This window comes from Chaetomium strumarium, assembly GCF_033439665.1.
Source record: "Chaetomium strumarium strain CBS 333.67 chromosome Unknown B0T15scaffold_1, whole genome shotgun sequence".
NCBI lineage: Eukaryota > Fungi > Ascomycota > Sordariomycetes > Sordariales > Chaetomiaceae > Chaetomium > Chaetomium strumarium.
The window spans coordinates 4,102,659-4,129,113 of record NW_026944429.1 but is presented as its reverse complement, the minus strand read 5'-3'; the positions used below and the strand labels follow the sequence as shown (position 1 = coordinate 4,129,113).

General features: G+C 57.6%; 9 protein-coding genes across 9 annotated transcripts; 4 read left to right on the top strand and 5 right to left on the bottom strand.

The window, feature by feature from the left end:
• Positions 1-2,234: 2,234 nt before the first annotated feature.
• B0T15DRAFT_42963 (uncharacterized protein) lies at positions 2,235-3,116 on the bottom strand. Its single transcript, XM_062865712.1, has 2 exons — positions 3,090-3,116; positions 2,235-2,937 (listed from the first exon to the last, which is right to left on the bottom strand). The coding sequence occupies exon 2, from the start codon at positions 2,663-2,665 to the stop codon at positions 2,285-2,287; it is 381 nt and encodes a 126-aa protein (XP_062726370.1). The 5' UTR covers positions 2,666-2,937; positions 3,090-3,116; the 3' UTR covers positions 2,235-2,284.
• A 4,587-nt stretch (positions 3,117-7,703) lies between these two features.
• B0T15DRAFT_489262 (uncharacterized protein) lies at positions 7,704-10,420 on the top strand (the record flags this gene model as incomplete). The annotated part of the gene is made up of 3 exons (XM_062866583.1): positions 7,704-7,712; positions 7,776-8,024; positions 8,093-10,420. The coding sequence occupies 3 exons, from the start codon at positions 7,704-7,706 to the stop codon at positions 10,418-10,420; spliced, it is 2,586 nt and encodes an 861-aa protein (XP_062726369.1).
• Positions 10,421-10,821: 401 nt separating this feature from the next.
• On the bottom strand, positions 10,822-12,484 carry B0T15DRAFT_42897 (Manganese/iron superoxide dismutase). The gene is made up of 2 exons (XM_062865698.1): positions 12,044-12,484; positions 10,822-11,941 (listed from the first exon to the last, which is right to left on the bottom strand). The coding sequence occupies exons 1-2, from the start codon at positions 12,291-12,293 to the stop codon at positions 11,223-11,225; spliced, it is 969 nt and encodes a 322-aa protein (XP_062726368.1). The 5' UTR covers positions 12,294-12,484; the 3' UTR covers positions 10,822-11,222.
• Positions 12,485-12,827: 343 nt separating this feature from the next.
• On the bottom strand, positions 12,828-14,698 carry B0T15DRAFT_518888 (uncharacterized protein). The gene has a single exon (XM_062868398.1). The coding sequence runs from the start codon at positions 14,353-14,355 to the stop codon at positions 13,084-13,086; it is 1,272 nt and encodes a 423-aa protein (XP_062726367.1). The 5' UTR covers positions 14,356-14,698; the 3' UTR covers positions 12,828-13,083.
• A 481-nt stretch (positions 14,699-15,179) lies between these two features.
• B0T15DRAFT_42871 (mitochondrial carrier domain-containing protein) lies at positions 15,180-16,563 on the top strand. The gene is made up of 2 exons (XM_062865693.1): positions 15,180-15,474; positions 15,548-16,563. The coding sequence occupies exons 1-2, from the start codon at positions 15,389-15,391 to the stop codon at positions 16,428-16,430; spliced, it is 969 nt and encodes a 322-aa protein (XP_062726366.1). The 5' UTR covers positions 15,180-15,388; the 3' UTR covers positions 16,431-16,563.
• On the bottom strand, positions 16,522-17,826 carry B0T15DRAFT_518886 (apolipo protein O-domain-containing protein). Its single transcript, XM_062868397.1, has 3 exons — positions 17,669-17,826; positions 17,502-17,594; positions 16,522-17,430 (listed from the first exon to the last, which is right to left on the bottom strand). Exons 1-3 carry the CDS (start codon positions 17,693-17,695, stop codon positions 16,696-16,698), a joined length of 855 nt encoding a protein of 284 aa, XP_062726365.1. The 5' UTR covers positions 17,696-17,826; the 3' UTR covers positions 16,522-16,695.
• A 370-nt stretch (positions 17,827-18,196) lies between these two features.
• On the top strand, positions 18,197-21,037 carry B0T15DRAFT_518882 (uncharacterized protein). Its single transcript, XM_062868396.1, has one exon. The coding sequence runs from the start codon at positions 18,400-18,402 to the stop codon at positions 20,806-20,808; it is 2,409 nt and encodes an 802-aa protein (XP_062726364.1). The 5' UTR covers positions 18,197-18,399; the 3' UTR covers positions 20,809-21,037.
• Positions 21,038-21,196: 159 nt separating this feature from the next.
• B0T15DRAFT_518881 (uncharacterized protein) lies at positions 21,197-22,456 on the top strand. Its single transcript, XM_062868395.1, has 3 exons — positions 21,197-21,779; positions 22,064-22,181; positions 22,249-22,456. The coding sequence occupies exons 1-3, from the start codon at positions 21,439-21,441 to the stop codon at positions 22,339-22,341; spliced, it is 552 nt and encodes a 183-aa protein (XP_062726363.1). The 5' UTR covers positions 21,197-21,438; the 3' UTR covers positions 22,342-22,456.
• A 110-nt stretch (positions 22,457-22,566) lies between these two features.
• B0T15DRAFT_42840 (uncharacterized protein) lies at positions 22,567-26,433 on the bottom strand. Its single transcript, XM_062865686.1, has 2 exons — positions 25,953-26,433; positions 22,567-25,896 (listed from the first exon to the last, which is right to left on the bottom strand). The coding sequence occupies exons 1-2, from the start codon at positions 26,198-26,200 to the stop codon at positions 22,599-22,601; spliced, it is 3,546 nt and encodes a 1,181-aa protein (XP_062726362.1). The 5' UTR covers positions 26,201-26,433; the 3' UTR covers positions 22,567-22,598.
• Between the last annotated feature and the right edge of the window lie 22 nt (positions 26,434-26,455).

The window sequence follows — 26,455 nt, the reverse complement described above, 5'->3', positions numbered from 1 at the left end:
TATCTGGAATTTGAAGCGTAAATAAAATCTCAATGCTGCCGAGGTCGATGTCGATCTGGTTGGACGGCGCAAGTAAGTGTAATTAAAAGGAGAGAGAGGTAAAAAAGAGTCTGTTGACTGGACTGGACGACACCTGGATCTCCAACTTCGTTTCTTCTGGGCTCCTGCTCGAGGAAGGGGAAACACCTGGGTAGTCTGAGGCGGGCAAAATTCTTATATCTTGGCCAGCTCCGAAGCGGACTGCCCAGCAAGTTCAGCGTGATTCGCTGTTTCTATTTTTGAACATTGCGGGCTAATTGACCGCTTGCTGGCATTTGACCCATTTTGGGATCTATTTGCCCACTTCAACCTATAGTGGCATGCATGTTGTGTCCGTCCATCCCGTGGGTGGCCGGTGTCTCTGTGTGTGGCTTGCACTGGGGAGAGACAGACAGGGGTTCGGAAGTGCGCTTATTGGTGCCAATCAACAGCGGGCGGCCACTCGGCATGTCGCTGTCCTCGGAAGGGGAACACCAACATGGACCCCACTATCCTCTGCATGAGGGTGGGTAGCATCGGTGACATGGGGTCCAGAAGTGGTGTGGCACGCTCCTCCACATCCGGCCGCCGGCCACCAGAGGCGACTGGGAGGGGTGCTAGCCTTGTCGAGCGATGTCGAGGTGGAAGCGGCCGGTTGCTCATTGGTACGGGGCTCAGGTCCGCCTGCAGCCTAAACTTGCTTTGGACAACCCGGCCGCCTCATTGCGCGGATATCGGAGATCACAGCCCGAAGGACAATGGAGATCTTCAAGCGGGCGAGCACCTGTAGCTTGCGGCCGCGAGCTGAGAGACGTGGAAATGACCGGGCTTGTGGCTCACAGTAAGAGTCACCCAGTATCACCTTGCTGCCTCCTTCCGTCCTTGGGACTCGCAGAGTGAAGACTTGCGTATACAGAGGGGGAGAGGGACCGGGACCGAAGAATGTCAGGCTACACAGTCGATGCTCGAGGCCGTGTGGGTGAGCATTGGCCATTGGGCACGACCATGACCCCCATTCTCGTCGTGCCGATGTTCCCTGCAACCAAGTCAAAATTCTCAAAGTGCATGCACATCCTTCGCAGTGAGTGTGCGATGTTCAAGGGCATAGGTATACCCATTTCATGTGGGGAGCCGCCGCTGCTAGCCCTGTTCAGCATAAGGTTAACCCGTAGCCAGCCTCTCCGTGCCAGATGACAGAAGCTGCGCACTTGTTCCCGCTGATAGTGCCTGTGCCTCACTCAACGGCACGGCACAGCATCACTACCCGCTGGCACAGCTTTAGAGTGAAGTCCACGGCGCTGCTTGATCGTAATCTCCCATCAGGTAGTACCGCCAGCAACCTGGTAAGATGGGGTGCTTGTTGTGGTATGATCGATCTGACCGAGAATCTTCAGGCGTGCGAAATTCGACAAGCTCCCCACAACTGGTTCAGGCCACCTTCAGCTCTCCTTGTCAATTTTCGTGAGAACAGCCGAATCTAGTGTAGGGAGCTCGCAAATCATCAGGGTGCTTCCAAAGGCCGGCATGGGATTGGCCAGCCCCAAGCCAGTCATGTCCGGGTATCCGACAAGTTCCGGTTTATGTGGCCGGTCGGGTTCTAGATAGGGATATCTTGCGCTGCAGGTCTTTGTAGAGCGAGGGTACAGGGCAGCTAGGTTGCCACTGCGGAGTAGGCAAGGTACCTCCGGTTGTGCGCGAATATTGCGAGCAACAGCAGGTATCGTGAGACGAGTGCCGGGGGCAGAGGGATTCGTTCGCGCTCGGGGTGTTACCGCTGATACCTGGGCCATGCCGAAAATCCGCGCGCATGCCATGATTCTGTATGCGCAGTGAAGGTACAGACGTAACATGCCCTTACAGGTACAGAGCCACGGATTCGTTTTCTGGCAGCTACGCCTCTTCTGCAATATACCCCTGTGCGTGGCAAGCAGAGGCTTGTGGTGTGGTCGCACAGGATGCAACATGCCGTTCCTCGACGTTGATTCGATGAAGTGCGGTCGGTCAGTGTGACGGCAAATCGCTCGTGCATATCAGCATGCGGCCCGAGAGGCGGCAACCAACCGAGATTGGCTCTCGCATCAAGATCAACCAGGGTTGGGTGCAGGGGTAACTGCGCTAGCAGGTAACGCTTTGACCAATAACGCGGGAAGAAGCATGGACATTTGAGATTGACAAGGGCAAGGGCTCGAGCCTGGCTCATGCGGGGTCCACAAGGCCGGATAAAGTCCAGCGTGTATTCCCGAACGCCATAGACTTCCATGTGTCTTCAACCCAACCAGCATAGCATTGCTGCTCCATATAGGGTCGAGATATGGTGAAGAAACGGAAGAGAAACATATATGAGAGTAGCTGAGAAAATCAATAAACAAGGAATACAATCTGAGGATAGAAGGGGCAAAAGGACAACGGCATATGATGTGGTTGAACAGAAGGTTACCGGCTGGGCGAGGTAACGCTGACCGGCAGTGACTGCTCTGGTACCTATGGCGAGCACTGAGGCCAGGCTTGGCATCCAATTTGAGTTTATCGGATGATGAGGCACAGAAGCACACGGCAGCCTCGCATAGAATTGAAGGAAAGGCAGCGCATCAATTCCGGCAGCTGTTGAGTCGGCTGATGGGAATGAGTCGCTGTCATGTCTGGTCATGAAAGCGGGGTGTCAACATTATTTCGGGTCGGTCGAACCAGCAAAGCTTCGAAGGTTTCCATCGGGCAGTCGTCAAAGGCGAAGCGCCAGGCTTCTGGAAAAGGCCGTCGCTTTATAGTCCATATATGTACATCACGAAGTTAACCTCGTTGTCCGAGGCTTGGAATGATAATCCATGTCATCCTAGGTATAGAGAAATTCCCCTCTCATCACAGTTGGTTGATAGTATAAGGCTGCGGGGAAATTCTTCCACTTGGGGCGTGGCTTACAACCTAGACTAATTAGCCGCTGGAAGTCCGTTTTGGACAATTAGCCTCCGGTGTGATGAAATTAGCCCACTTGCATATCTAGGCTAATTCTGTTCAAGACCAGCGCTATTTTTATTTTGCCCATCATCTGATTCAGCCAAATTATTCCAGCTCACCAAGTCCCACCAGGGGTTGGGCAAAATCCCATTCGAGAGGAGTTCCTCGCATAGTGCTCGCTGACAGGCCTCGCAGTATGGATGCAGGACGTTCACAGGTCCGACGACCTCGAGAACTCTGTTATCAACCACCGTCTCATCACTTGGACACTCTCAACTCTGTCAGCACGGACCCTAACGAGAGAAAGGCCCGATGCGTACCTATGCGGGTGAGATGGTCCTTGAATGCGAATCCCACGCTGGGACTAGAATGCAATTGGCGTACCGCGGATCCAAGGTGCTGTCTTTTGAGAATCTAATATCATCCGATCGAGTCAAGATCACTTAGTCAAGGGTTTTGTGCGGGGTTTACGGAGCACTGTGTGTAAGATAAAAAGCATGATTTCTGTAGGATCCTGCCACTACCCGAAGGTGAGGGGTCAGCGGCCCGGTAAATTACAAGTTGACCGCGTCTGCCGAGCAGTGCACAACGGCGCATTTCCCAATTTTGTCAGCCCGAAAGAAACTCATATCCGGGGGCAACATCAACCCATGAACGATCATGCCCGATGATTGATGGCCATGAGTCTTCGACAACCAGGATAGCTAGACGGCTGAATCGACGGAACATCCCTGCCACCGGGAAACAATACTACGGTAGGTAGACGTAGCTAGCTGGTCGCATCCGATAGCTCCCTCTCATCAGTGATCAAATCATATGCAAATGGCTGGCCGCAGATCTTCATGAGGACCCCGGCTTCTGTTCTGCGTCCGTGCGTTCCTGAAGTTTGCAGGGGATGAGCGGCCCGCAAGCTGGGAAGGAATGTGCAAGATCCGCCTGAACCCGGAACCAGAACCAAGCTGAACAGATCTCTGCGCCCAACCACCGTCAAGCTCTGGCTATACAGCCGGCTCAAATGACCTTAGAATACCGTGGCAGCCGGCTCAACATTCCACCACTCAGCCATGCTAGATCACATACCCATAATCAACTGAGAAGCTTGCTGTGCGAAACATCAGACCAGCTTCACGGCCTTGTTAGTGCGCCTTCCCGATCTGGACATAACATACTGTGAAGCCGTTTTGTGGATCTCGGCTTAAACCTTTCGAGGATCCACAAGCGAGAAAACGTGGAGCTGGCTCGAGCGGTCCACTTTGTTGATGCACCAATGCATGTCGTCACCGATAGTTTAGCTTCCGTGACGGGAACATGGATCATGCAAATGACAGATCAACCTCAAAGGCCATCATTTTGAAAATGTGACTGGGAGATTAAATGATGATCAGAGGGAACTGATCACATCAGATCTCGCCCGGATGAGAAGGAGGATGCCCGTTTCCACCGAGTCCTCAACAATCTCATTGTCATGTGCACAATCGATTGAGGCAACGTTACCGACAAACCCCTCAGGAACGCGTGTTGATTCGACGCTGAGAGGCCAAGGGTCCATTGACGGTGCAACACCAGGAAGTTTTAGTCTTTGGAAGCTGACCACTCACACTCCAAAGTCAGCACTTCAGAAGGTTTGCCATGGACACCGCGCAGGCCTATCCACACCATCCCACCACGGTCGGCCAGCCTCCGGTCGCAGACCCTTAAAGTCATGTGAATCAGTTCAATGCTTCGGAGAAGAATTTTCACGGCGGACCAAGCCCAAGAACTACATAGGTATGCGCATGAGGAATAACTCCACTGGGGAGAATTCACACTGAAGCACATGCCGGTAGATGGTTTGTTGAGAAGGGGTCACCACCTATAGTTTGGGCAATGGTAGTCCTATAAACGTTGATTCATAGAGCCATGGCAGGACGTCGGAACACGGGGTATGGTAGCACGTGGGTAATTACCTACTGACGTACCATAAGCGTGACGATGGCAACGAGTGTCGAGCGAGCTATCAGACATTCTCCCAGAATACCTCAGTTGGGCATCAACCAAGATGGGACCTCAAACTTGCGCGCGGCGTAAAAGCCGCACAGCAGCGCCGATAAAGGCCCGGAGTCGGCGGAGACGATAGATGCAGAGAGCCGTTGAGCGCACTCGATCTCCATAGTCCGGGACCGGCCGTTGACCGCCCCCGCGGCAAGCAACGTCCAAGGTCTCACGAGCAGCACTTCGTGATTGCTGCTCGCTGAAGACACAAAAGACAGCATTCCGAGACCACGGAAAGAGAAGCTCTAGAAGTATGCGGGTAGCCGTGGCCTGAAGCGGTGTGGTAGGTAGCTCTAAGTCATACAAGAGGCCGGTCGCAGTCGAGACGATACAATGAAGAATGTTGAACAATGTGCGCTCGAACACATAAAGAAGTTGGACTGTCCCATGTGGTGTATCCCTCGAGGGTGACTCGGCAGGATTCACGCAACCCACTTCGAGCAAGTCTTCCAGGTCGCTGCGTATGCTGACGGAGAGATACCAGTGTAATGCCGTACCATGTGTACGGCTTGCGTCCCGCTTTGCCTGGCTGTCACACAAGGGTCTTCGGGGATGGATCTGACATGTGAAATGGATGACGATCAATGCGATCCGGAGGTGGGACAGCAATCACGGGACGACCCTAGCTGCTGAGTCTCGATAGAGTTAGTGAATCGCCCTCGGATCAGGGAGCAAGGGAATGTCCCTTCTGTGTAAGACAGCTCCTCTCTCGGTCATCTGCTCATGTCTCTGCCCGGTGGCTGCCCGAAACTCGACAGTCTTCACCGCTTGCCAACAGCACGACTCATGAGCGAGGATGCCGAACCCCATATTCACCGCAAGTGCTCGCTTCGAATGCCACCTGCCTGACCCTAGCCGGTGCCGATTCAGCCATGCTGGTGTCGTCATGTGCCTCATGAAGGTCATGTTTGCCCTCAAGCTCAGCGGGGTAGCTGGCCTTGGCCAGCTATGATGGATGACTGCATCCAACTCCGCACGCCACAGACTGTCGTTCGGCCGGCGAATGGCTGGGACACGCATCCCTGCGAGGTAGGCCCAACGTCAGCCGGACCGTCCCATGGTGACCGCAAGTTCCCCGTTGAGCTAGCTGCCGATCAACATGCCTCTCATGCCCAATTGCCTCGCGGTTCACCGACAGATCCATCGTCAGCCGAACTGCATTTCTGCCATGCTCGGAGCGATCCTAACAGTGGAGTTGAAGGAGGCCAAAAACCCCGCGGGCGGGGAAGACGGAAGCGACACTCGGGATCCCGTAACAGTGTGAGCCGAAAGCGGCACCTTTCAAACTGGCTTTGCAACAACACTGCTGGTAGGGGTCGGCCGGGCCAAACGATCACCTAGGGAGATGCGTGCAACTGCTCAGGACTCTGGCTGCCTCCGAGGCCACAATATAGGGTGAGTCGTCAGACTTTTAAACTCGAACGTCCGCCGTCCGGGCCGCATGTATCGCGGCGCGAGGGCGGGTAGGCCGGTGAGCGGGGGGCATGGCCGCCCCCGCTTAGTTCCGACGAGTGTCCGGTGGGAGAACTGATGAGATGAGGATGCAACATCAGTGCGTGAAAAGATCGACTGGCCAGGGACCTGCCGGCTCCATCCCGCCGAACGCCTCACCTTTCCCTCCCAGGCCTTCCTCCCCCAGTTGTCAGATTGGGACTAGCGCTTAAAAGCTCTAGGCGCTTAGGCCAAAGCAAGTTCAGCCAATCAGATGACGGAATAGTCCGATAATGGCAGGAACGGCAAGATTTTCAGCCCAATGAGAGCCGCAGGCGGCGCTCTCGCTACCGAACCCCGGTCCAAAGGCCCACTTCTCCATGTGCCCACCACTTTGCACTGCATTTCGAGACTCGCATGGATGGAATGCGAGGCCATCCCACAGCTGCCCAACCAGCCTTCGACTTTCGGCCGACCTGCCGCCGCTCGCAATGCCTGTACTCGGGGGTTCTCGCGCGGCCTAGCACGCACACACTGCTATTATTATCCCCCTGGACAGGTGCTCAGGGAAGCCACAATGGCCGGCCCATGGCAGGCATGGCCAGTGGCAGGCTAGGTCCTCTGCAAGTGGATGGAAGTGCCGGACGGGATAGCGCACACCATCCGTTCACTTCTGCACTGCACGGTCGAGCTCGAAGCACCTGGCAACGGTGTCCGGTCCTGCGCGCTTTTGCTTCCTACCTTAGGGGTACCTAGCTTGCTCCCACTTCAACCCCGTGCCCCCGATATCACACATATTGGCCATGAACCCCGCGAGCACACATCTCGCAGGGGACCCTCCTAGTTAACTACCCATCAGGTTACTATCCGTTCCCAGATTTCTCTTCCTATGCTAGCGCAATTCGCCGTCGGTGTATCAATCACATAAGATCAATTGTGACTCGCAGCCGTTTTGTTCTCGTCTCGGCCCTTGCGCATGGGCACACTGCTGGTGCGGTGGTACCGATATCGCGGCTTCTGCCATACATAACCTAGACTGTTGCCCCACCCCCCTGGCTAGGTACTGTCCTCCTGGTCTTGTATCTCGGCAGTGGTTGAGCGGGCATGCGAAGCTGGCCTCGTCCTGTCTGCTCCGGGAATTGGTAGTGGTATCCGAAGGATCACAGCGGACACAACCAAAGAAGGCCTTGCGGATTGTGGGTATTAGACGAAGGAGTTGCCGGCAACGGCACCAAAAACCAGACATCCCATCGCCACCGGGGACGACCTATATGGCCATGGTACGCTCGCGACGGGTAACGGCGGTGAAAGGGGGATTCTATGAGGAGCTAACAATGGCACAGGCGCAAGTACAATTCGTCGCGCGCGAGCGGCCACGGCAAGAAATGCAGGAGAAGACTCGGCCGCGGGAGGTGTTTTTCTCGGCTGCGCGAGTGAAGGACAGGCCATACTCGGTGTACACCGAGTTCATGGAGTCCGATACCGAGATCGAGCATGGCGACGATCAGGAGGACTCGGATGTATACAGCGAATTTGGCGATCTGGAAGGGATTGAAGATGGCGAGTGCTCTCCGCGCATCAGTATCGGCTCGGTAGGTGACCTCCTCCGGAACTTGAACAGTGAGGGTACCTCAGGGGCAAGGTTCTCATGCGGATACAGTCCGGGCAACCCAGCTTCACGACGCTGTCGACGTACGACGAAGTTCAGACGCCGAGGTCACTGCGGCACCGCCCATTTCCTTTCGAGCCGGAGTCGAAGCAGCAGATCGAGGGCCCGCGGGGGCCTCATCTATTCCGGAGCTCTCTGGCGTCGGAGCAATCGATTGAACTCCAGCATGCGCTCTCTCTCTCCCCAATCACACCAAAGGAGCCGCATATGATGGACTTCCATCTGCAGAATGTCCATCTCACTAACCTACCGAAGAAGAGGCGCAACACGGGGCCCTTTCAGTTCACCGACGAGGAATTGGACACATCGGACCTGCCCAGCTGGACCCCGGAGAAGGTTGCCCAACAGATGCTCAATGCCGGCGTTGAGCTCAGCGCTGCAGAAAGGTTTGTGGAAAACGACATCAACGGCGCTATCCTGGTCACTCTGAAGTTTGAGGATCTGAAGGAGCTCGGCATCCCTTCATTCGGGGTAAGGACTGCAATCTGGGACGAGATCCACAAGATGAGGAATCTCAAGAAGCCCGAGCCGATGCCAGAGACGCCCATCGAGGACGAGCCGGATAAGGCAGTGAAGCGGGAGTTGCGAAGGCAAGAGAGCAATGCGAGTGGCCGGAAGCAGAAGCCACGGCTCAAGGTCAACGATGTGATCTCGCCACTTGAGTCGGTGTCCATCGTCGGCATAGAGCAGGTTTTGCCTAAGCCTCACCACTGCTCAAAGGGCGAGAACTGCCCCAAGTGGAAACGGAACAAGAAGTTGATGGAGCAATTTAAGAAGGAGCATCCCTTTATCAACGACAACGGTATCATTATGATCGCCGGGGACCCAGGCAACCCGGAGACCGCCGAGGCCATTGTGCCCAGCGACGAGATGTTCCGTCCGGTCTCCGACGCCGTCCCGTCTGTCGTGGCTTCTTCGGATGTCATGGGCCCAGGCAACCTCCCGCCGCTCCAGTATCTCCAAGAAGCCACCCTGCGCAGCATCCAGGCCAGAGACCCTCAAGAGAATGTGCGGCAGTTCCTCGACTTTCAACGGCCGCATCTCAATGCATCCAGCGAGGTGCCTCCAACCCCGCCGTTTGAGATCTCGCCGCGGGGCAGCCAGAAGGCACCCCATTCAGGGCTCCGGAGTCTTCCGAAGCTGTCTATCCCATCGCAGCCGGCGGTTGCTCCTCCTAGGCGGGAGCCGCAGTCAGCTCAGGCCCGGTCTGCTCGCCCGGTATCGAAGGTCATCCCCTCGTTCCGGGAGATGAGTCCCTCATCCGATGAGGCCACCCCGACCCCGACTGCGCCGTACCGATTCGGAACTCCATTCTCAGAGATGGACATCCCGGTTACCGTGACGGAGATCCCGGCTCCCTCACGAGACTTCTCGCAGTCCGTCCCACCGGACATGAACTACCGGCACAACCCGGCACCTCCTCGCTCCATGTCCCGCAATACCATCCGGAGGCCTTCCTTCCCGGTCATGCCCGCACTGGACGAGAACTCGATCCTGTCTCCAGGTACACAATCCTCCAACCGCTCCTTTTCCAACAGAGTCGGCCAGCGGCCCCTTCAACCACCGCCGCGGATACAGTATCCCTGGACCCAGACGCAGCGTCCGACTCTCGAGAAGGCTGTTCCGCCTGCACTAGGCACAGCCGCGGGTACTACCGACGCGGCCGCCAACGGTGGAGTCAAGACGGTCAACATCGGCGGCCGCCTCTCGCCCATTAGCGACAAGCCCCAGTTTGTTGACATGACAGGCGGCAACGCCATCTCGTACCAGGGCCTGATGCGCAAGCGCAAGACCAAGATGCTGCGCCACGAGTGGCACGAGCACTTCTTCAAGCTGCGCGGCACGCGCCTGACGATGCACAAGGACGCGGCGGCCGCCAACATGAACAAGACGCTCGAGTACATCGACATCGACGACTACGCCATCGCGTGCAGCGGCATGGCGAGCGGGTCCAAGCTCAACGCCGCCTTCAAGGCCATGCATATCCGCCGCGGCAGCGACGACGCCAAGAGCAAGGACGTCGCCGCCTTCAGCTTCCAGCTGATCCCCCAGGACGGCGTCAAGGGCGGCGTCAAGCTTAAAAAGAGGGAGAGCGCGCTGCCGGGGGGTCTTGCGGGCGGCGCCGGCATGAATGGGAGTAATGCGAGCCTGGCGGCGCCGGCGATCGACGGCGCGGTCAATGGCACGGGCAAGACGCACCATTTCGCGGTCAAGAGCCGTGACGAGCGGATTGACTGGATGCGGGAGCTGATGCTAGCTAAGGCGAGGAAGCAGAAGGGCGAGGGCTTTGAGGTCAGCGTCAACGGGAATATGATTTGAGCATGATGGGTTCCCAATGAGAGGTTTTGTTTGGCTTGGGATTTATGACGAAGGAGGACATGGGTATATATATCTCTGTCTCCTGTTTTCCTTATCCCCTCCCCTCCACCGTTCACTGGTTTTTCTACACGATACCATCGTTTGCTTTTCTTTTTCTCATTCTTGCGATGATACCTCGGCTTGTTTTCATTTTCGCGCCCCTCTTTTTTGGTTCTGGTCTCTTGTCACTTCTCTTTCTTCTCTTCAAGCTTAGGATGTTGCTTTTTCGATATCCCAACCTGCATGCCACGGCGAGTTTTGGCGTTTTGCGCTTCGATCTATATGATATTCTTCTTTTCTGGAGATGGTTTGACGGCGCTGGTCAAATCCGGGTCTAGATCAAAGCTATGGCAACATGTTTGGACTACGCTCGCTTTTGGAAAGGGATGATGAGGAATTCAGGGACGAGGAGTAGGATGACCGGTTACCGGCAAGATCATGATTGATGATGGGTTATGAATAGTTAGTTTCCCTGAAAATGAAAAAGTCTTTGCATTTACAATTACATTCAAATAAGCCGGGTACTATAATACATCTTGCCCTGCCTTTCGGTGTGTGACATGCAAGTCCAACATATCAACTCCGAACAGCAATCGTTATGATAAAGTGGATTCCACCGTCGTGTAGATTGAGCAACAGCGTCTATTTTGTACAAGTTACATACCTCTATATCCGCACATGGCACAGCACATCGGGCAGGCTTTTGCTATTCACAGGCCATATGATACAGTCCACTAGACGGCACACACAGAGCAGTCAGCTCTCACGCCGTCGCCGCGGCCGCTGAGGTCGGCGACCCGGTGTTCCCAGACATCTCCAGCCGCTGGATATTGGCCTCCTTCTGCACGAGCTCCCAGTTGATCTTTTCCCACCACCGCTCAGCATACTCCAGCTTGCCGCCGCCCGCGTTCCCCGTGCCGAAGCCGTAGTCCCAGAGCCAGACGTGCTCCCACGTGTTGAGGCACAGCACGGGCTGCAGGTCGGTGCCGCCGGGGGCGAAGTCGGCCCGCCTGGCGGCCGGGTTGCCGACCTTCTTGCCCGCGCCGTACGCCGTGTTCTCCAGGTACGTCTTGGCCGTCTCCATGCCGGCCTCGCCGATGCCGCTCGCAGCCGTGCTCATGTCGGCGTCCTGGCGGCGCCAGTGCGCGGCCGGGTAGGGCGACCCGGCCGCGTACGTGACGAGCACCTTGAAGGCCATCGGCAGGCCCGGGTGCGACGTCTTGACCAGCCACACGAAGCCCGGGCCGAACATGCTGGCAGCCGTGTAGATCATCTCCTGCCGGAGGGTCTCGGTCGAGCCGAACGACTTCTCGATCAGGTCGCGCAGCGGGTCGGGCATCTCCACGGGCTCGGGCGACAGGTGCTTGAAGAAGAAGTGGTTGTTGTGGATCATGCTGGCGTAGTTGAACGTCGGCGCCTGGTCGGGCTCGCGGGCCGTGCCGAGCATGATGTCCTTGACGTGTCTGGACTCCCAGCCAGTTCCTGAAAGACCCCGCATATTAGATACACACTCGTAAAAAATAAAATGAAATAAAATAGAATAAAATCCAGCCTTCGTTACAAAAGCAAGAGCCAAGGACATGCCTCCTGTCAACGCATTTAGCCTCTCGAGGAGGTGTGTCTGGTACTGGGTCCAGGCGATGGTGAAGGCCTCCCGCGTGAGAAATCCGGGGATGCCATTCTCTGAGGCCTCATTCTTCAAATTGTAGTCAAGCGGTGCAATCGCATGCAATGATCGTAATTGTGACTGGCAGGCAAGCGGTAGGAGGGTCGACCGGGCCGGTGTCGTGACGAGGCGCGGCCTCAATGGTATCCTTAATCTCGGCCGCATCATGATCTGTGTGTGGGTGGTGGCCGGGAGAGGCTGATTTTGGGGAGTTGAACAGGCGGGTGGCGGTTCTTCCCCTTTTTCCTGGACAGACGGGTCGTGTGTTGTGTGTTGCGCCAGTGAACTGTCGCCGCGGGTTTCCTCCCGGAGCTCTTCTGAAGTTCTGATTCCGCGCCTGGGAACTTTTTCAGTTGCAGCGGCAGCGATTCCAATTGAGGCCTAAAGCCTAAGGCGAACATGAACGGGATGCTTGGTCACCCTAACCCTAAGCCGCCTTCGTGCTGTCCGTGACAGAGAAGTTCACATTAAGGCTCTTTGTTTAGTGGCATTACAATTACCTGATTGTTTTTCATTTTTTCTTTCCCCTTTTCTCCCTTCCCGTGGCCAAGATATTCAATGAATAGGACTACTTGGTACGCCCTGACTTCTGCATATGAGCTCGAGGGGTAGCCAGAGGTGCAAGACCGTCTTCACACCGCACCCTCCCAACTCCCTACCTACCTACTTAGTTGTCCGGGCACCCGTCTATTGCCGGAACGAGCGGTTGAAAGATAAACTCTTGAATTATCAGATGAGGGAGATCCTAACGATACAGCCAGTCCTCCATACAACCAATGATATCTACCTGACGCCTGCGAACTCCGTTCTCCCCTAGAGGCTGACCGGACCAAATGGCGAACGCACAACCGGACCTCCCCATAACTTAACCATGGAAAGGACCGAACAGATATTCCGACCCGGCCCTGTACTTGCAATACCAAGAAAGCATAAAGTCATGGACCCCATGCGCACCGCATTACATCTCGTCCTCAATCATCCCAGCCACATCCAGCTCCGTCTGAACGATCCTCTCAAACTCCTCGCGATCGATACCCGAGGCCTTTGACAACAAGAACAGGCTCCTAATGCTGCGCGAAATGTGTTGCTTCACCCCGAACTCGGCCTGCTGACGGCTCTTTGCTACCTCTTCGAGTTTGGCAACCGTCTGTGATCCGCTTGAGCTCGCGCTCGAGGCAGGTCGTGGGTGCATGAGGTGCGCCATGTCCTCGTCACTTCCTCGGGAGGCGGGCTTGATGGGAATAGGCTTTGATACTGCCGTCGTGCCGTTCGTCTCACTGCGTTTGGCGGCAAGTTGCTCGGCCAACGTGGGTTCTGGGTTTGCCAGACTCGGAGGTGAGATCTCGGCTCCATACGTACCGCGCTCGGCGAGGGGTACATGTACCTCCTCGTCAGGATCGTGGTTGTCCATTGCCGGCTGGACCGAGTCGTAGCGAGCAAAGTACGCGTCCTCGGCCTCGGTGGACTCGCTGCGTTGCATCTCTGGGCGTGACGTCTGTGCCAGTGGATGTGGAGCAAGTGTCGGTGGAGCGGGCGAACGTTTTGTCGCCGGCGTGCGAGAGGGCGTCGCATCGTACCGAGCCCAGTAGTCGCCGTCATCATCATCATCTCCTTCCTCCCCACCCGCCGTAGCTTGTGCGCTCCAGGCAGTATCGTTTGGCGTCAGGCGCCCGGGGCGGTATAATCCTCCGTTGGGTGTTGCTTTTGAAGCCTGAAATGACTTCTCGGCTTCGCTGATGCTTGGGAAGCCGCGAAAGGAGGTGAGAAGGGACGGATCGACGACCCCAACCTCACCAACCCTCCATCCGTCTCCGCCACCGTCCGGATCGCCGGTGCAGAAAACGAGACGGAAAAACAGAGACAGCTCGTTGAGGACAACCAGGGCCTGCAACGTCTCCTGGTCTAGTCTCTTATACCTGACGTCGACCTCGTTGGCCCAATCCACCTCGATTTCCCCCGAGACTGGGTGTTGATCCAGTTCGCCGCTCCGAGCGATGCTCGTCAGCTGGGGCACCTTTGAGGTGTCATATGTGAGCAACCGGATCCAGGGCTCGGTGCTGGCAGAAGATAGCAGTACCACCCGCTGTCGAAGAATGGGCGCGAGTGATGGTAAGACCGCGGGGGCTGGTTCTGTAGAGGCAGCCGCGCCAGATAATGATGACAACACAGGTGTCACCACATTTCTGACATCTGGCGGGGCGACATTGCGAGGTAGCATCTCGATAGCCATCTTTGAAGTCAAGAGCTGAGAAGGAGATATTGTTGAGAAAGAGTGGGTTATTAATGGAGCCGTCGACGGGACTCTGTTCAGGGCGCTAGCGACTGTATCACATGCGACTGTTGTAACTGTCAAGCGTCGATGATGGAAGCGGGCGAAGGCCACAATGTCGAGCGGCTCACCCTGCTAACCGGCTTAGTGAATGGCAGCTCCGTGACCTGTTGGAAGGGAAGAGGGTGAAGGAGAAAGAGAGCAAAGGGCATCACAAGAGAACAGCTTTATTAAACATCCATTCGAGTAGGAGCTCCAGGATGGAACGTCTCCATCATTATGGGGACCCCGCGTCAGATCCATGACGGGGAACTTGATGCAAGCTCTAGTAAGCCGCATGTGACTGGCTGCTTGACGTCCTTCCGTACCGCCGCGACGACCCGCTCTTGCAGCTTGACCCTTCAGCCAATTCAGTGGGGCCGCGACTCGGACGGAGGGAACCAATCAAGATCGATATATTCCCCACGTCATGGCCCGCCGCCGGCCATTCTCTTGACGGGCGTTCGCCGAAACTGTGTAGGCATGTGTTTGTTTCGAATCTCAGGGTCTCGGCCCATAATACTAAGTCTTAAATAATTTAACAGAACCAAAACTCGAATGAGTTGTTCCTGCCGGAGTCTCCTGAGACATGCTTCACAATATTCGGTCGAGTCGTGCTAGATACGCTACTTCTGTCTTGCGACAGATGACGCACTCGTTCGGACTAGAAGTCTGGCAACGGCAAATGCCGATGTTTGCCAGACCTGTGGAAGGTTAGCAGCGGCAATGTCGTCACACGCCCGCTCCAAATTTGCGACTTCAAAACACAGTTGTCACGGCTGTTCGCCACAATAGGGAAGGAAGCATCAATCGAACTAGTATCGTAACCGAGCGCAAACAGGGCCTGATTTGGCGACTTGGCACTTACATCTCCAATATTGATCGCTCTTAGTCATTACGGTCTTGATTTCGACAAAAAGCCCCGGCTCAGAATCCGATCCGAGCAGCCGGATGAATGTCGGTCAAGGGTGACCACCTCAAAGATGAGGGCTCCCGTCTGCAGGTGACCGCCGCCGGCGCCACAGCCGGTCTAATCTCTCGGTAATAATAGCGGCCCTGCTTCACCCCTCCGTGGACAACAACAGCCCCGCTAACATCAGCCTCTTACCCACAGCTTCGTCATCGCGCCCCTCGACGTAGTCAAGATCCGGCTGCAGCTGCAAACGCACTCGCTCTCGGATCCGCTCTCACAGCGCGACCTCCGCGGCGGCCCCATCTACAAGGGCACCCTTCCCACGCTCCGGCACATCGTCCGCCACGAAGGCATCACCGGCCTGTGGAAGGGCAACGTCCCCGCCGAGCTGCTGTACGTGTGCTACAGCGCCGTGCAGTTCACGACCTACCGCTGGACGACGCTCCTGCTGCACTCGGCCTTCGGCAACAACGCCCTGCCGCAGTCCGTCGAGTCCTTCGTCGCGGGCGCGGCCGGCGGCGGCGCGGCCACGGCGGTTACGTACCCGCTGGACCTGCTCCGCACGCGCTTCGCGGCACAGGGCATCGAGAGAGTCTACACCGGCCTGTGGCGGGCCGTGGTCCAGATCCAGCGCGAGGAAGGCGCACGGGGCTTCTTCCGCGGCCTGGGCCCGGGGATGGCGCAGATTGTGCCGTACATGGGCTGCTTCTTCGCCGTGTACGAGACGCTGCGGCCGCATCTGATGGGGCTGGATCTGCCGTTTGGTGGCGGAGGTGCGGTGGCGGGGACGATTGCCAGCGTGATGGCTAAGACGGGAACGTTCCCGTTGGATTTGGTCAGGAAGAGGATACAGGTGCAGGGCCCGACGCGGAGCAGGTACGTGCATAAGAATATCCCGGTGTATGAGGGGACATTGGGGGCGATGAGGACGATTGTGAGGACCGAAGGCGTGAGGGGGCTGTACAGGGGGTTGACCGTCAGCCTGTTCAAGGCGGCGCCGGCGAGCGCGGTCACCATGTGGACCTACGAGCGGGCGCTGCGGTTCTATACCGGGCTTGGACAGAGGCAGGAGCAGAGGATTTAGAAGAGCTGTACGAGGACATAAGATACCCTAGACGATAGGCTGTACACCAGTGTAACACAAACATGAATAGAGTTTCCGGGTTGATGACACCCACCGGAAGTAGTATCTTATTCATCCCAAAGCAAATATTCTCTATCCGCCCAGAAACTTCTAGTTATGGTACTTGTACAAGCGGAGGGACACATCCGTTCGCCTCGCTCTAACTCATTTCCCACGGCTTCGTCACACCGGGGCCTCCTTTTTCTGCCCTTTCAATCACACCCATTTATTTCCCCTTCCTGACCCACGCCTCCAACGCCTCCCTCGCATCCTTTACACTCTCATGCACCTTCCTCTGCGCCAGATCAGCATGCACGCGCGCCATGTACACCCCCTGCTCGATGCCCTCCCGCGTCCGCAGATGCGCGTCCGCCACGGCGGGGAACTTCTTCTCGTACTCCCACACCAGCCCGCTGACGTTGCCCATCGTCACGGGGATCACCATCCACGCGGCGCCCAGGCCCAGCGCGAGCGGCGCCGCGCCGCGCAGCAGCACGTTCCGGTTCCGCGCCACGATGCTGCCGGCCATGCCCGCCACCAGCACGTAGATCAGGCCCGGCATCAGCTTCTCGCCGGACTCGCGCGGCGGCGCGAGCGAGGCCACCGTCGACGTGAAGGACTCCTCGAGCGCGAAGGCCCGCGCCATGGCGCCGTTGACCGCGTCCTCGGCCACGCAGGCCTGCGAGTACAGGAAGAGCCGGGCGCGGCGGATCTCCGCGGCCAGCCGGTCTGTTGGCGTCGGTGCGCGGGTGCGGACGGCGGTGGTGGAAGAAGAAGAAGAGGAAGAAGTCGCTTCCGGCCAGGACGGCATCGGAGCGGGTGGCTCGCTGGCGGGTATCGGCTCTTCTGTTGGTGACGGGGCGGTGGGAGTCGGGAGTGCCGCGGGGGTCATTTGACTTGTGGGTGTTGGCTTCGCCAGCGGTGAGATGTCGAAGTCGTCATCGTAGATGGGTTTCCTGGGCTAAGTGTAGAGGGGCTTGGTTAGAAGGAGGGAATTCTCGCTATGTAAAGTCCACGGTCCACGGGACGTACAAACTGGCGGTCGCTGGAGGCTTCGGCGTGCGCAGTCCGGGGTAAGAAAGCGACACTGCCTACCAGCACGGCGGCCGTTAACGGCGCAACGCGCTGTGTCGAGTCTACTGTTAGTTTTCCATAGTGGTCACGAGATGCCACAGTTGGGGCTTGTGGTGAGCGCTTACCCGCTGCAAAAGCACTCTGGTGGCCATTATCTACCCAATTGAGACGTACCGCGCCGGAGCTTGAGGTTCGTGGCAGGCGGAGGGGCAAAAGCTCCCCGTTGGTGGTGGGCAAGACGCTTGGATGCTGAGGTCAGAGGTTGCGAAGCTTGGGCTCTTGATTCCAAGTTGCGGCTATTTCCGGGAACAGGCGAGTCTCGGTCCAAAATCTTCTACCCCTGCAAGTGGGTTCCAATGAGAGGGGAATTACGCACGGACTGAACTAGGGCACTGTACTCCCGTACCTTCCTTGACTCTGCTCGACTCTGCTCGGCTACCGTAAAACAAGAATACTAGGTCAAAAAGGGAGGCAAGCCTTGGGTACCTAGTTGTTACCATGAGACCTCCTTTTAGCAGATCGCGCCTGGCCGTATATGTTTTACCAGGCTTGATCCGGTTGAGATGTATGCGTATTTCGCTGTTCGGCAGATTCCCAATGTACATGTATCTGTGGGGAATCTCGACCAGGTACGGCGACGCTAACAGCGGCCCCGGAAACTCGGAAACTCCCCTGGTGATTTTTTTGGCCATGCGTAGGTTCGCATCGAATGCTTCCTGACTCTTTCTGACAATTTGAATCGACTTCGCCGCACTCTCCATGCTCAGTTCGCGTCCAGCTCTGTGATAAGCCGTCCCGCGCCCGCCTGTTAGCTCCGCGTCTCCGCGTCCTCCGCGGTGACGCCGGGGCTCGCATCATGATAAAAGCAGCAGCGCGGCCAATACAATGGCAACGATGGATTTGTTCGAGCTGCCTATCCCAGCGTGCCGGAGCCGCCCGCCAGGTTCGCCGGCTCTGGACGTCGCCTAGATTGAACGACGCAGGGGAACCGGTCCGCCTCCCACATCTATTGCGCGATGACGATTTCCTCCTGCGCTCCGTCTTCGACTACCCCAAGATCTGGCATGAGTTCACTAAGTTTCCGGTGGCCCCAACCGTACATGTCGGCCTCTTCCGAAATGCGTACCTCAAGTCGCCCCGTGGTTTCCTCACCTACGCCCGGGTCAGTCTGAAGAAGGCCCGGGCCATCGTGGAAAAGGTGTTGGCCGCGTCCTCGGTCGCCGAGTACCGTACCATCGTCCGCGACCTAGACCGCCTGAGCGACATTCTTTGCCGCGTGCTCGATATGTCCGACTTTGTTCGCGTCACCCACCCAGACCGCGCGACGCAGCGCGCAGCGGGCGAGGCGTACGACTTGGTCTACCAGTACATGAACGAGCTCAATACGATGACGGGCCTGAACGACCAACTGGCCGTGGCCATGGCGGACCCCCAAGTCACGGCTACGTGGTCGGAGGAGGAGAAGACGGTGGCGGCGTTGCTGAAGCTAGACTTCATCAAGTCAGCGGTCAACATGCCCCAGAAAGATCGGGACCGCTTCGTCGAGCTTTCATCCCAGATCAGCACGCTCGGATCCGCCTTCACGCAGGAGATGTCTCCCGAGCTGCCGACGCTCGTCCTCCGCAGCAGTGACCTCCAGGGCATGGATCCGCTCACGGCGCGGGAGATGACCAGGGATGGCATGATTCACCTTCCCACGCTGAGCTGGCAAGCCTCGATGGCGTTGCGCACCGTGCACGACCCGGATGCACGGAGGCTCATCTATTACGCCTCCCGCACTGCCTCGCGCCGCTCGGTGGAAATGCTGGAGCACCTGATGCAGCTGAGAGCCGAGCTGGCCCATCTTTCGGGCTTCGAGAGCTACGGCCACCTTGCACTCCGCGATCGCATGATGGCAAGAAGCCCCGAGGCTGTCAACCAGTTTCTCCAGGCCCTAGTCGAGAGCAACAGGCCCAAAGCCGAGATGGAAATGGCAGAACTCCTGGCTGAGAAGCAAAAGGCTTACTCCAGAGCGACCAGCCTCGACCCTTGGGACAAGGACTATTATTCCAACATCATCCGCCGACCACTCGAGCTGTCAGGGCGCCAAGGCAACCTCTTGTCGAACTACTTCTCCCTGGGCGTCGTCATGCAGGGCCTCTCCAGGCTCTTCGAAGAGCTGTACGGCATCCGTCTTGTTCCGAAGCAGCCCCTGGTTGGCGAGACGTGGCACCGGGACGTGCGCCGCTTGGACGTCATATCGGACACAGACGGCCACGTCGCCGTCCTGTACTGCGACCTCTTCTACCGCCCGGACAAGTCGCCGAACCCGGCGCACTTTACCCTCCGGTGCTCGCGCGAGATTTCCGAGGCCGAGCTGGCAGAGGTGTGGGAACAGAGCCAGGAGGACCCGGACATGGCCATCTTCGCAGCGCCCAAGTACGCGGCCAATGATGGGATGGCCTTCTCGCAGCACGGCGGCTCGATGAAACAGCTCCCGACGATTGCCCTTGTGTGCGACTTCCCGCAGCCAGGGGCCGAGGGCGACCGGCCGGCCCTCCTCAGCTTCTTCCAGCTGGAGACCCTCTTCCACGAGATGGGACACGCCATCCACTCGATCCTCGCGCGCACTTCGTTCCAGACGGTGTCGGGGACTAGGTGCGCGACCGACCTGGCGGAGCTCCCGTCGACCCTCATGGAGTATTTTGCGGCAGACCCGTACGTCCTGGGGCTGTTCGCTCGCCACCACAAGACCAACGATCCGCTGCCGTACCAGATGGTGGCTCAGAAGGTCCGCCAGGCGCGGAGGTTCGAGGCGTCCGACATGGAAGACCAGATCATCATGGCGATGCTGGACCAGGCCTTGCACTCGTCCGAGGCGAGCAAGCCCGGCTTCGACTCGACTGAAATCTTCCACGGCCTGCAGAGGACATACAGCAGCGGGCCGGCCGACCCGCCGAGCACGCGGTGGCAGGGTTTCTTCAGCCACCTGTCGGGCTACGGCAGCACCTACTACAGTTACCTGTTCGACCGCGTGCTGGCCCGGCGCGTGTGGGACGTGGTCTTCCGGTCGGGCAAGGCGGGCGCCGCGCTGAACCGGGAGAACGGCGAGCGGCTGAAGGAGAGCCTGCTGAAATGGGGCGGCGGGCGGGACCCGTGGAAGTGCCTGTCCGAGGTGCTGCAGGACGAGAGGCTGGCGGACGGCGGCGAGGAGGCGATGGCCTGGGTCGGCAGCTGGCAGCCTACTGCCAAGCAGAGGGACTCAGATGTAGATGATAAACGATAGATGGGCCTTACAGCCTGGCTGGACACGAATCTGAATATCTAAAACATGGACACGCGCACGCGCTACACGAGGATGCACTGAACAGTCTCGACGGGGTCTATGTATATTGGTCTTTGGTGCATGCATGTCTGATGTACGCTTTACATCTGTGGTTTATAGAAACGTAGGGGTTCTCTAGACCCACGATAGTTAGCTCTACCTTAGACGCCAGCGCGGATGCCCAAAGTAGCTGCAATGAAGGACATCAGCGTGGAATGGCCAGCCGCAACCCCCCCGAGCCCCCTAGGTGAGATTCACAACAGGGGTGCGTAGTGCTCGAAGTGGGTCAATGAACCTTGCTTCCTCAGCCCTACGCTGAGATTAGGTTGCCTAATTGGTCTAGTGTAAAACTAGATCACAGTCAGCCGCAGAAGATATCGTCGCTCATCAGGCTCCCCCCCAACGTTGGCATTCGCTATCTTTTACTTTTTCATATCCGTGTAGACTATCTCACTGTTGTTTGTTTCAACACGTACAATATATAATTCCTTGACCTTGGAGCCAACTCTCCTTCCTTGACTCCCTCACCCTAATCATCTACTTCGATACATAGTTTACTTCCCATTTTTAATCCTCTGCTCTGTCGCAGTCATGCATGCACCAACCCTCCTTTCCCTTCTTCTACCCCTGATAGGGACTACCGTTACTGTTGCACAACCACAACAACAGTCCCCAGCCTCGACAGCAACAACAACAACAAGCCTAGCAATCCACACCGCCCCGGGCTCAGGGTACGTGTACTACGGCTGCTACAACGAGACCACAGGCCTGTCCGACACGACGGGCGCCCGCGCGCTCAACGGCGGCACCAACCTGGTGGCGCCGGGCAACATGACGGTCGAGCTGTGCTGGCAGTTCTGTCGCACCGGCGCGGGCGACAGCAGCGGCGGCACGACGGGGCGGTTCAAGTTCGCTGGGTTGGAATATGCACGGTCGGTAATACCCTAACTAACCCCCCTTATCTCTATCTCTATCTATACTGTATCCATCTGCCTTATTTTTCAGATGCGAGAGACTTATTATGTTGTGTGTGTTGTGTCTGTGCGGTGTTGGCGGGAGGTTTCATGATGGACTGTGTTGGTTGATGAGGAAGGGTTTCAGTCAGAGAGCACGGTCACTATGTAATGGAATGGGGGAGTAAGGATAAGGGAGTGAGGGAGGGCTGACTGAGTGAGTGAGTGAGCGCTAATTCTGGTGCTTATTATTGAATCAACAGAGAATGCTGGTGCGCCCAGGAGATCTCGACGCTGTCGGACAAGTTCCCCGACAGCGCGTGCGATCTTCCCTGCGAGGGCAACAAGACGCAGGCGTGCGGCGGGAATCTGAAGCTGACGGTGAGTTTTGTCTTCTTCCTTTGGTTTACTCACACAGCCAACGACCAGTTGCTAACACCAGACCTAGGTTTACATGGCGGGTTCTGCGGCCGCTGCCCGGGTCGCATGGGCTGCTGGGCTGGTTGCCTTTGGCGCAGTGTCTCTTGCATTATTGGTATAATCATCCACACGATGATAGCCCATGGTGGGGATATTGCTACATTCTAACGGGGAGCGTTTCGGATAGAACTTTAGATACCTATTTGGCGTGGGTTCCAGCGGAGAAATATACCTTATACCCTTCAGCAGCGTACCTCTCGCACATTCAAGTCTCAAACCCGACCCATTCAGTTCTGTTCACCTTTCCTACCTAGGTACTAACAGAGCACGCACTTATTCCACTGCCATATCCTACAGACCTTGTTAGTATTAGGTGCCTTACCCAAGATCCATAGGCCCCAACCCGCGTTCCTTCACCGCCTCCTGGACAGCCGCCGTCACAGCCCGCACCGCCTCCCTCCACGACGCCTTCCCGGCCCCGTCCACCCCTTCCTCCTCCACCATCCACGCCAGCCACTTCACCAGCACCCGCGCTTTCTCCATATCCCGCTCCTCCGTCACCACCCGGCCCACGTACTGCTCAAAAACCTGTACGTCCGCCCGGTGGGGGCCTTCCTCCTGCGTCGCGGCGTGCCACACCCCGACCATCTCCTTGATCTCCGTGAGGCTTGTTAGTCCGGACTGCGTGAAGACTGCCTTCGGCGGTTTCGCGGGGAACTTAAGCAGCGTCTGCCCGCCGTGGAGGATGGCTACCTCCCCTCCCTCCTTCTCCTGACGACACCGCGCCGGGACGTGGTAGCTCAGCCCGGAGCGCTGCGCGAGGCGGCGGCGGCGATGGTCCTCGACCACCTCGCGCCGCATGTCCTCGGGCAGCTCGGCGAGGAAGGCTGGGTCGAGGTCGCCTATCATCGTATCTGTGTTATTGTTGTCTTGCTGTTGTTGTTGTTGTTGTTGTTGTTGTTGTTGTTGTTGTTGTTGTTCGTGTTGTTGTTGTTGGTCGGCGGCGGCGGCTCTCGGCAACGGGGCGAAGCTGGTCTGCATAAGACCGGCGCCTGCATCGTGCTGCCGTTCGCGCTCGCCCACGCGGTTGAAGAGGCTTCTGATCCCGGCTCGCATGGTGGGTGTCGTTTTGTCCCTGGGCCGGTTGATCACCCTGTCTTTGCGGGGCGACTGCGGGAGGACGGTCTGTTGCTGGGCTCCGCCGGGCTGACGCCTTCTGCGGCCGTAGGAGGCGAGCACCTCGGCTTTCATTTCCTCAGGGAGCGCATTGAATACTTCTGGGTCGACGTCAGACGGAATATCGTCCGTGTGGGCCGGGCTGTGGGAGCGAGACTTGATCGCTGGGGAAGCTTCGCGAGAGGGGGCGGCCGGAGCCTGCTTGGCTTGGTTCGCCAGTCTGCTGCGGATGTCCCGGGGAAGCTCGGCGAGAACTGCAGGGTCTGGGTTTGATGGGATGATGAACTGGGTTCCGGCGATGTTCAGCGGCGAGTTGGCCTTTTCGTCGGCAGCGTTAGCCCTGGCAAGGGCCAGCGCCGGATGCATCTTAGGTTTCCTGGGCGTTAACGGGTCTACCGTTATCGGGTCTTCTTCGACCTCCCGCCCAGATGCGCGACTGGACTTCCTTGCGTCCATGGAATCGTCGATCTGCTCCGTCTTCTCCTTTTTCGCTGCGGAGGCTGCGCTGCCAAAGCTGAGCTTTTTCTGGCTCCTTTCAGGGGCAGCAGACGGCTTGATCGGCTCCAGCTTGGTCATCTGGACGCCTAAACCCCTGAGGTCTCCGGGGCTGAACTTGTAAGAACGCAGAATTGCGACCGCCTCCTTCCCAATAACCTCGCCGTCGTTGGTGGCCACGCCAAAAGCCATGCTCTTGGTAAACGTGTCGCACTTGCCGTGGCCCAGATGCTTGGCCGGATCCAGGGGCGCATCCAGCGCGCGGCGCATGATCTTCATGGTTAGGCTCCTGCCCCTGACGCCTTCGTTCAGAAGTCGGCGCTCCAGCTCCCTGCACAGGTTCCGGACAAACTCCTCGGCTTCCTCCTGGTTCACAAACCGGATGCCCCAGTTCACATCAGCCGAGACGGACTTGCGAGCGGGCTGCTCTCCGACCTCGGCGCGGTCGATCCCACGAGCGTACTCCCACAACTTCTCGCCCGTCTTGGAACCCAGGACCGATACTAGACGCTCCTTGGATGTCTCGCGCAGGTCTTTTACAAACTTGACGCCAATCTCCTCCAGCTTGCCGCCGATGCTATATGCCACGCCAGGGAGATCCTCGACCTTGAGATCGCTGAGTATGTCCAGAACCTCCTCCGGTCTGATCTGATACTGGCCGGCGGGCTTTGCCTTGCGCAGGGCGATCTTGGCCAGGAGGATGTTCCCACCGATGCCGACCGAAACATGGCAGTCGGTCTTCTTCTTGACCTCGGCGCGAAGGTTGGATGCGATCTCATCCGCCTTCCCCTGCTCTCTCCAGAGGCTGCCTTCACTGACACCTACGCCAGTGGAACCGGCGGCAGATAGCACGATGTCGGTGATGTCGACAAGAGCCTCGTCGATGCTGACGCTCTGCACGACGCCTCCGACATCCAGGATAGCACCGTAGAACAGCCGGCTCGCTTCTTCGTAAGCCGGAAAGTCATACGGCACGACCTTGAGGTTCGGGCAGAGCTCCTGAGCGCGTTTCATCCACATGCCGTTCTTGACGCCGAACGCGCGGGCGGGATAGTTGCACGACGCGATCTCGGACCCGCTGCCCGTGCTGTGGGCCACCACGGCAGGCTTGTCGCGGCACTCGGGGGCATGGCGCTTCAGCGAGACGGCGCAGAAGAAGCTGTCGAAGTCGACGTGCATGATGTAGCGGCGCGACCCGCTTTTCCGCTTATTGTTCTTTGCCGTCGGGGCCTTCTCCGCAGTCATGCGCATCAGCCGCGACTTGAGCTCGGCTTTCCAGGTGGACAGATGGTGCAGCCGGCTCTCGGAATAGTACTGCTTCAGGAAATCTGGGTTGGCGGTGGATGACTTTCGGATCTTGGGGTCCTGGAGGAGCATGGCGTTGTGCTCCTCCGAGGTCATGGCTCTCCCGGTGGGTGGCTGCTTTGGAGTGTCCATCTCTTGCTTAGGCCCATGCTCCTCAGCCTCATGCTGTTTCCCCTGCGGGTTGGAGAGAGGATCGCTCGTGGCGCTGTCGCCGCTCTGCAACTCTTTTCTAGTTGCAGCATCAACCGGCATATCCACATCCATCTCATCAAAGTCATCGATGGTCTCGAGCTCAGCTAGAGCACTCTTCCGGGCAGACGGCGGTTGGAACGGGCTGCTAGAACCTTGGGATCCCAGGCGGTCGGTCGGCTTCTGGAACTGACTCATGTAGAAGCTATTCTGGGTCTGCTCGCGGTATCCGGCAGGGGATTGTTGGGTCGCCTGGTTCAACAGCTTCCCTCCGTCCAACTTGATGGTCTTTTGCCTCGGGCCGTCGTCAATGACGCGGTAGTCGGCCCACGGTAGCAACCTCCCAGCCTGGATCGAGTCCATCACCCAGGCGGGCTTGACGACGCGGTACTTGGCGAAGTCGACCGTCTTCTTGGGGGGCATGGCCGAGGCGATGATGTGGGTCGCCATGGTCTTGCCGTCGAGGTACTGCAGAAAACCGGCGCCATGCTCGACAAGTTCCTTGTGAAGGCTGCTCGGGGGATTAATGCATAGAACCCGGCAACTGCGGAAGAAAGGGACTCTTACATATGAAGCGGCGGTTGGGTATAGCCCGTGACGTGCGCCACGATGCCCTTGAAGATCTGCGGCTTGTCTTTGCTGGATGCGCGCAACTCGGCGTCGAGGTTCTGCAGTTTGAGTTTCTTCCTCCGGAAATAGTCACCGAAGCCGTCAAACTCGCTCGCCTCGTACTCTTCCCCGCCTTCATCGGTGAACTCATGGCTCGCTATGCGTTTCCGCACGGCTGCCGAGTTCTTTTCCAGTCGACTGCCCATGGTGGACGACTCGATACGGGCGAATGCGAAAGTGACATCATCCGGTAGTTTTCGAACCGCGTTTTCCCGACGCCTTCATTCATCGGAGGTGTAACTAGTGAACTTTAATAATGGAATACGGGATAAAAAGGGTGTATTGGATAAGTTTGCCATAATTCGTCAGATAATAACCTGCACCAGCACTTCGGGGCCCTTCTGGTGGCAAGATGTCAAAGCTGCGCCGGACGTGTCGGAAACGCGCCCACAGTGTGGGGC

Excerpts from the sequence above, each read along its gene's own strand:
- B0T15DRAFT_42963 (XM_062865712.1), bottom strand. The coding sequence starts at position 2,665 with ATGACCAGACATGACAGCGACTCATTCCCATCAGCCGACTCAACAGCT.
- B0T15DRAFT_42897 (XM_062865698.1), bottom strand. The coding sequence starts at position 12,293 with ATGATGCGGCCGAGATTAAGGATACCATTGAGGCCGCGCCTCGTCACG. Across the intron at positions 11,942-12,043 it reads GCTAAATGCGTTGACAGGAG|GAACTGGCTGGGAGTCCAGA; the intron begins GCATGTCCTTGG and ends GGGGTCTTTCAG.
- B0T15DRAFT_518888 (XM_062868398.1), bottom strand. The coding sequence starts at position 14,355 with ATGGCTATCGAGATGCTACCTCGCAATGTCGCCCCGCCAGATGTCAGA.
- B0T15DRAFT_42871 (XM_062865693.1), top strand. The coding sequence starts at position 15,389 with ATGTCGGTCAAGGGTGACCACCTCAAAGATGAGGGCTCCCGTCTGCAG. Across the intron at positions 15,475-15,547 it reads ACAGCCGGTCTAATCTCTCG|CTTCGTCATCGCGCCCCTCG; the intron begins GTAATAATAGCG and ends TCTTACCCACAG.
- B0T15DRAFT_518886 (XM_062868397.1), bottom strand. The coding sequence starts at position 17,695 with ATGGCCACCAGAGTGCTTTTGCAGCGG. Across the intron at positions 17,595-17,668 it reads CCAGAGTGCTTTTGCAGCGG|CGCGTTGCGCCGTTAACGGC; the intron begins GTAAGCGCTCAC and ends GACTCGACACAG. Across the intron at positions 17,431-17,501 it reads CCTCCAGCGACCGCCAGTTT|CCCAGGAAACCCATCTACGA; the intron begins GTACGTCCCGTG and ends CTCTACACTTAG.
- B0T15DRAFT_518882 (XM_062868396.1), top strand. The coding sequence starts at position 18,400 with ATGATAAAAGCAGCAGCGCGGCCAATACAATGGCAACGATGGATTTGT.
- B0T15DRAFT_518881 (XM_062868395.1), top strand. The coding sequence starts at position 21,439 with ATGCATGCACCAACCCTCCTTTCCCTTCTTCTACCCCTGATAGGGACT. Across the intron at positions 21,780-22,063 it reads GCTGGGTTGGAATATGCACG|AGAATGCTGGTGCGCCCAGG; the intron begins GTCGGTAATACC and ends TTGAATCAACAG. Across the intron at positions 22,182-22,248 it reads GCGGGAATCTGAAGCTGACG|GTTTACATGGCGGGTTCTGC; the intron begins GTGAGTTTTGTC and ends CACCAGACCTAG.
- B0T15DRAFT_42840 (XM_062865686.1), bottom strand. The coding sequence starts at position 26,200 with ATGGGCAGTCGACTGGAAAAGAACTCGGCAGCCGTGCGGAAACGCATA. Across the intron at positions 25,897-25,952 it reads ACCCAACCGCCGCTTCATAT|CCTTCACAAGGAACTTGTCG; the intron begins GTAAGAGTCCCT and ends TCCCCCGAGCAG.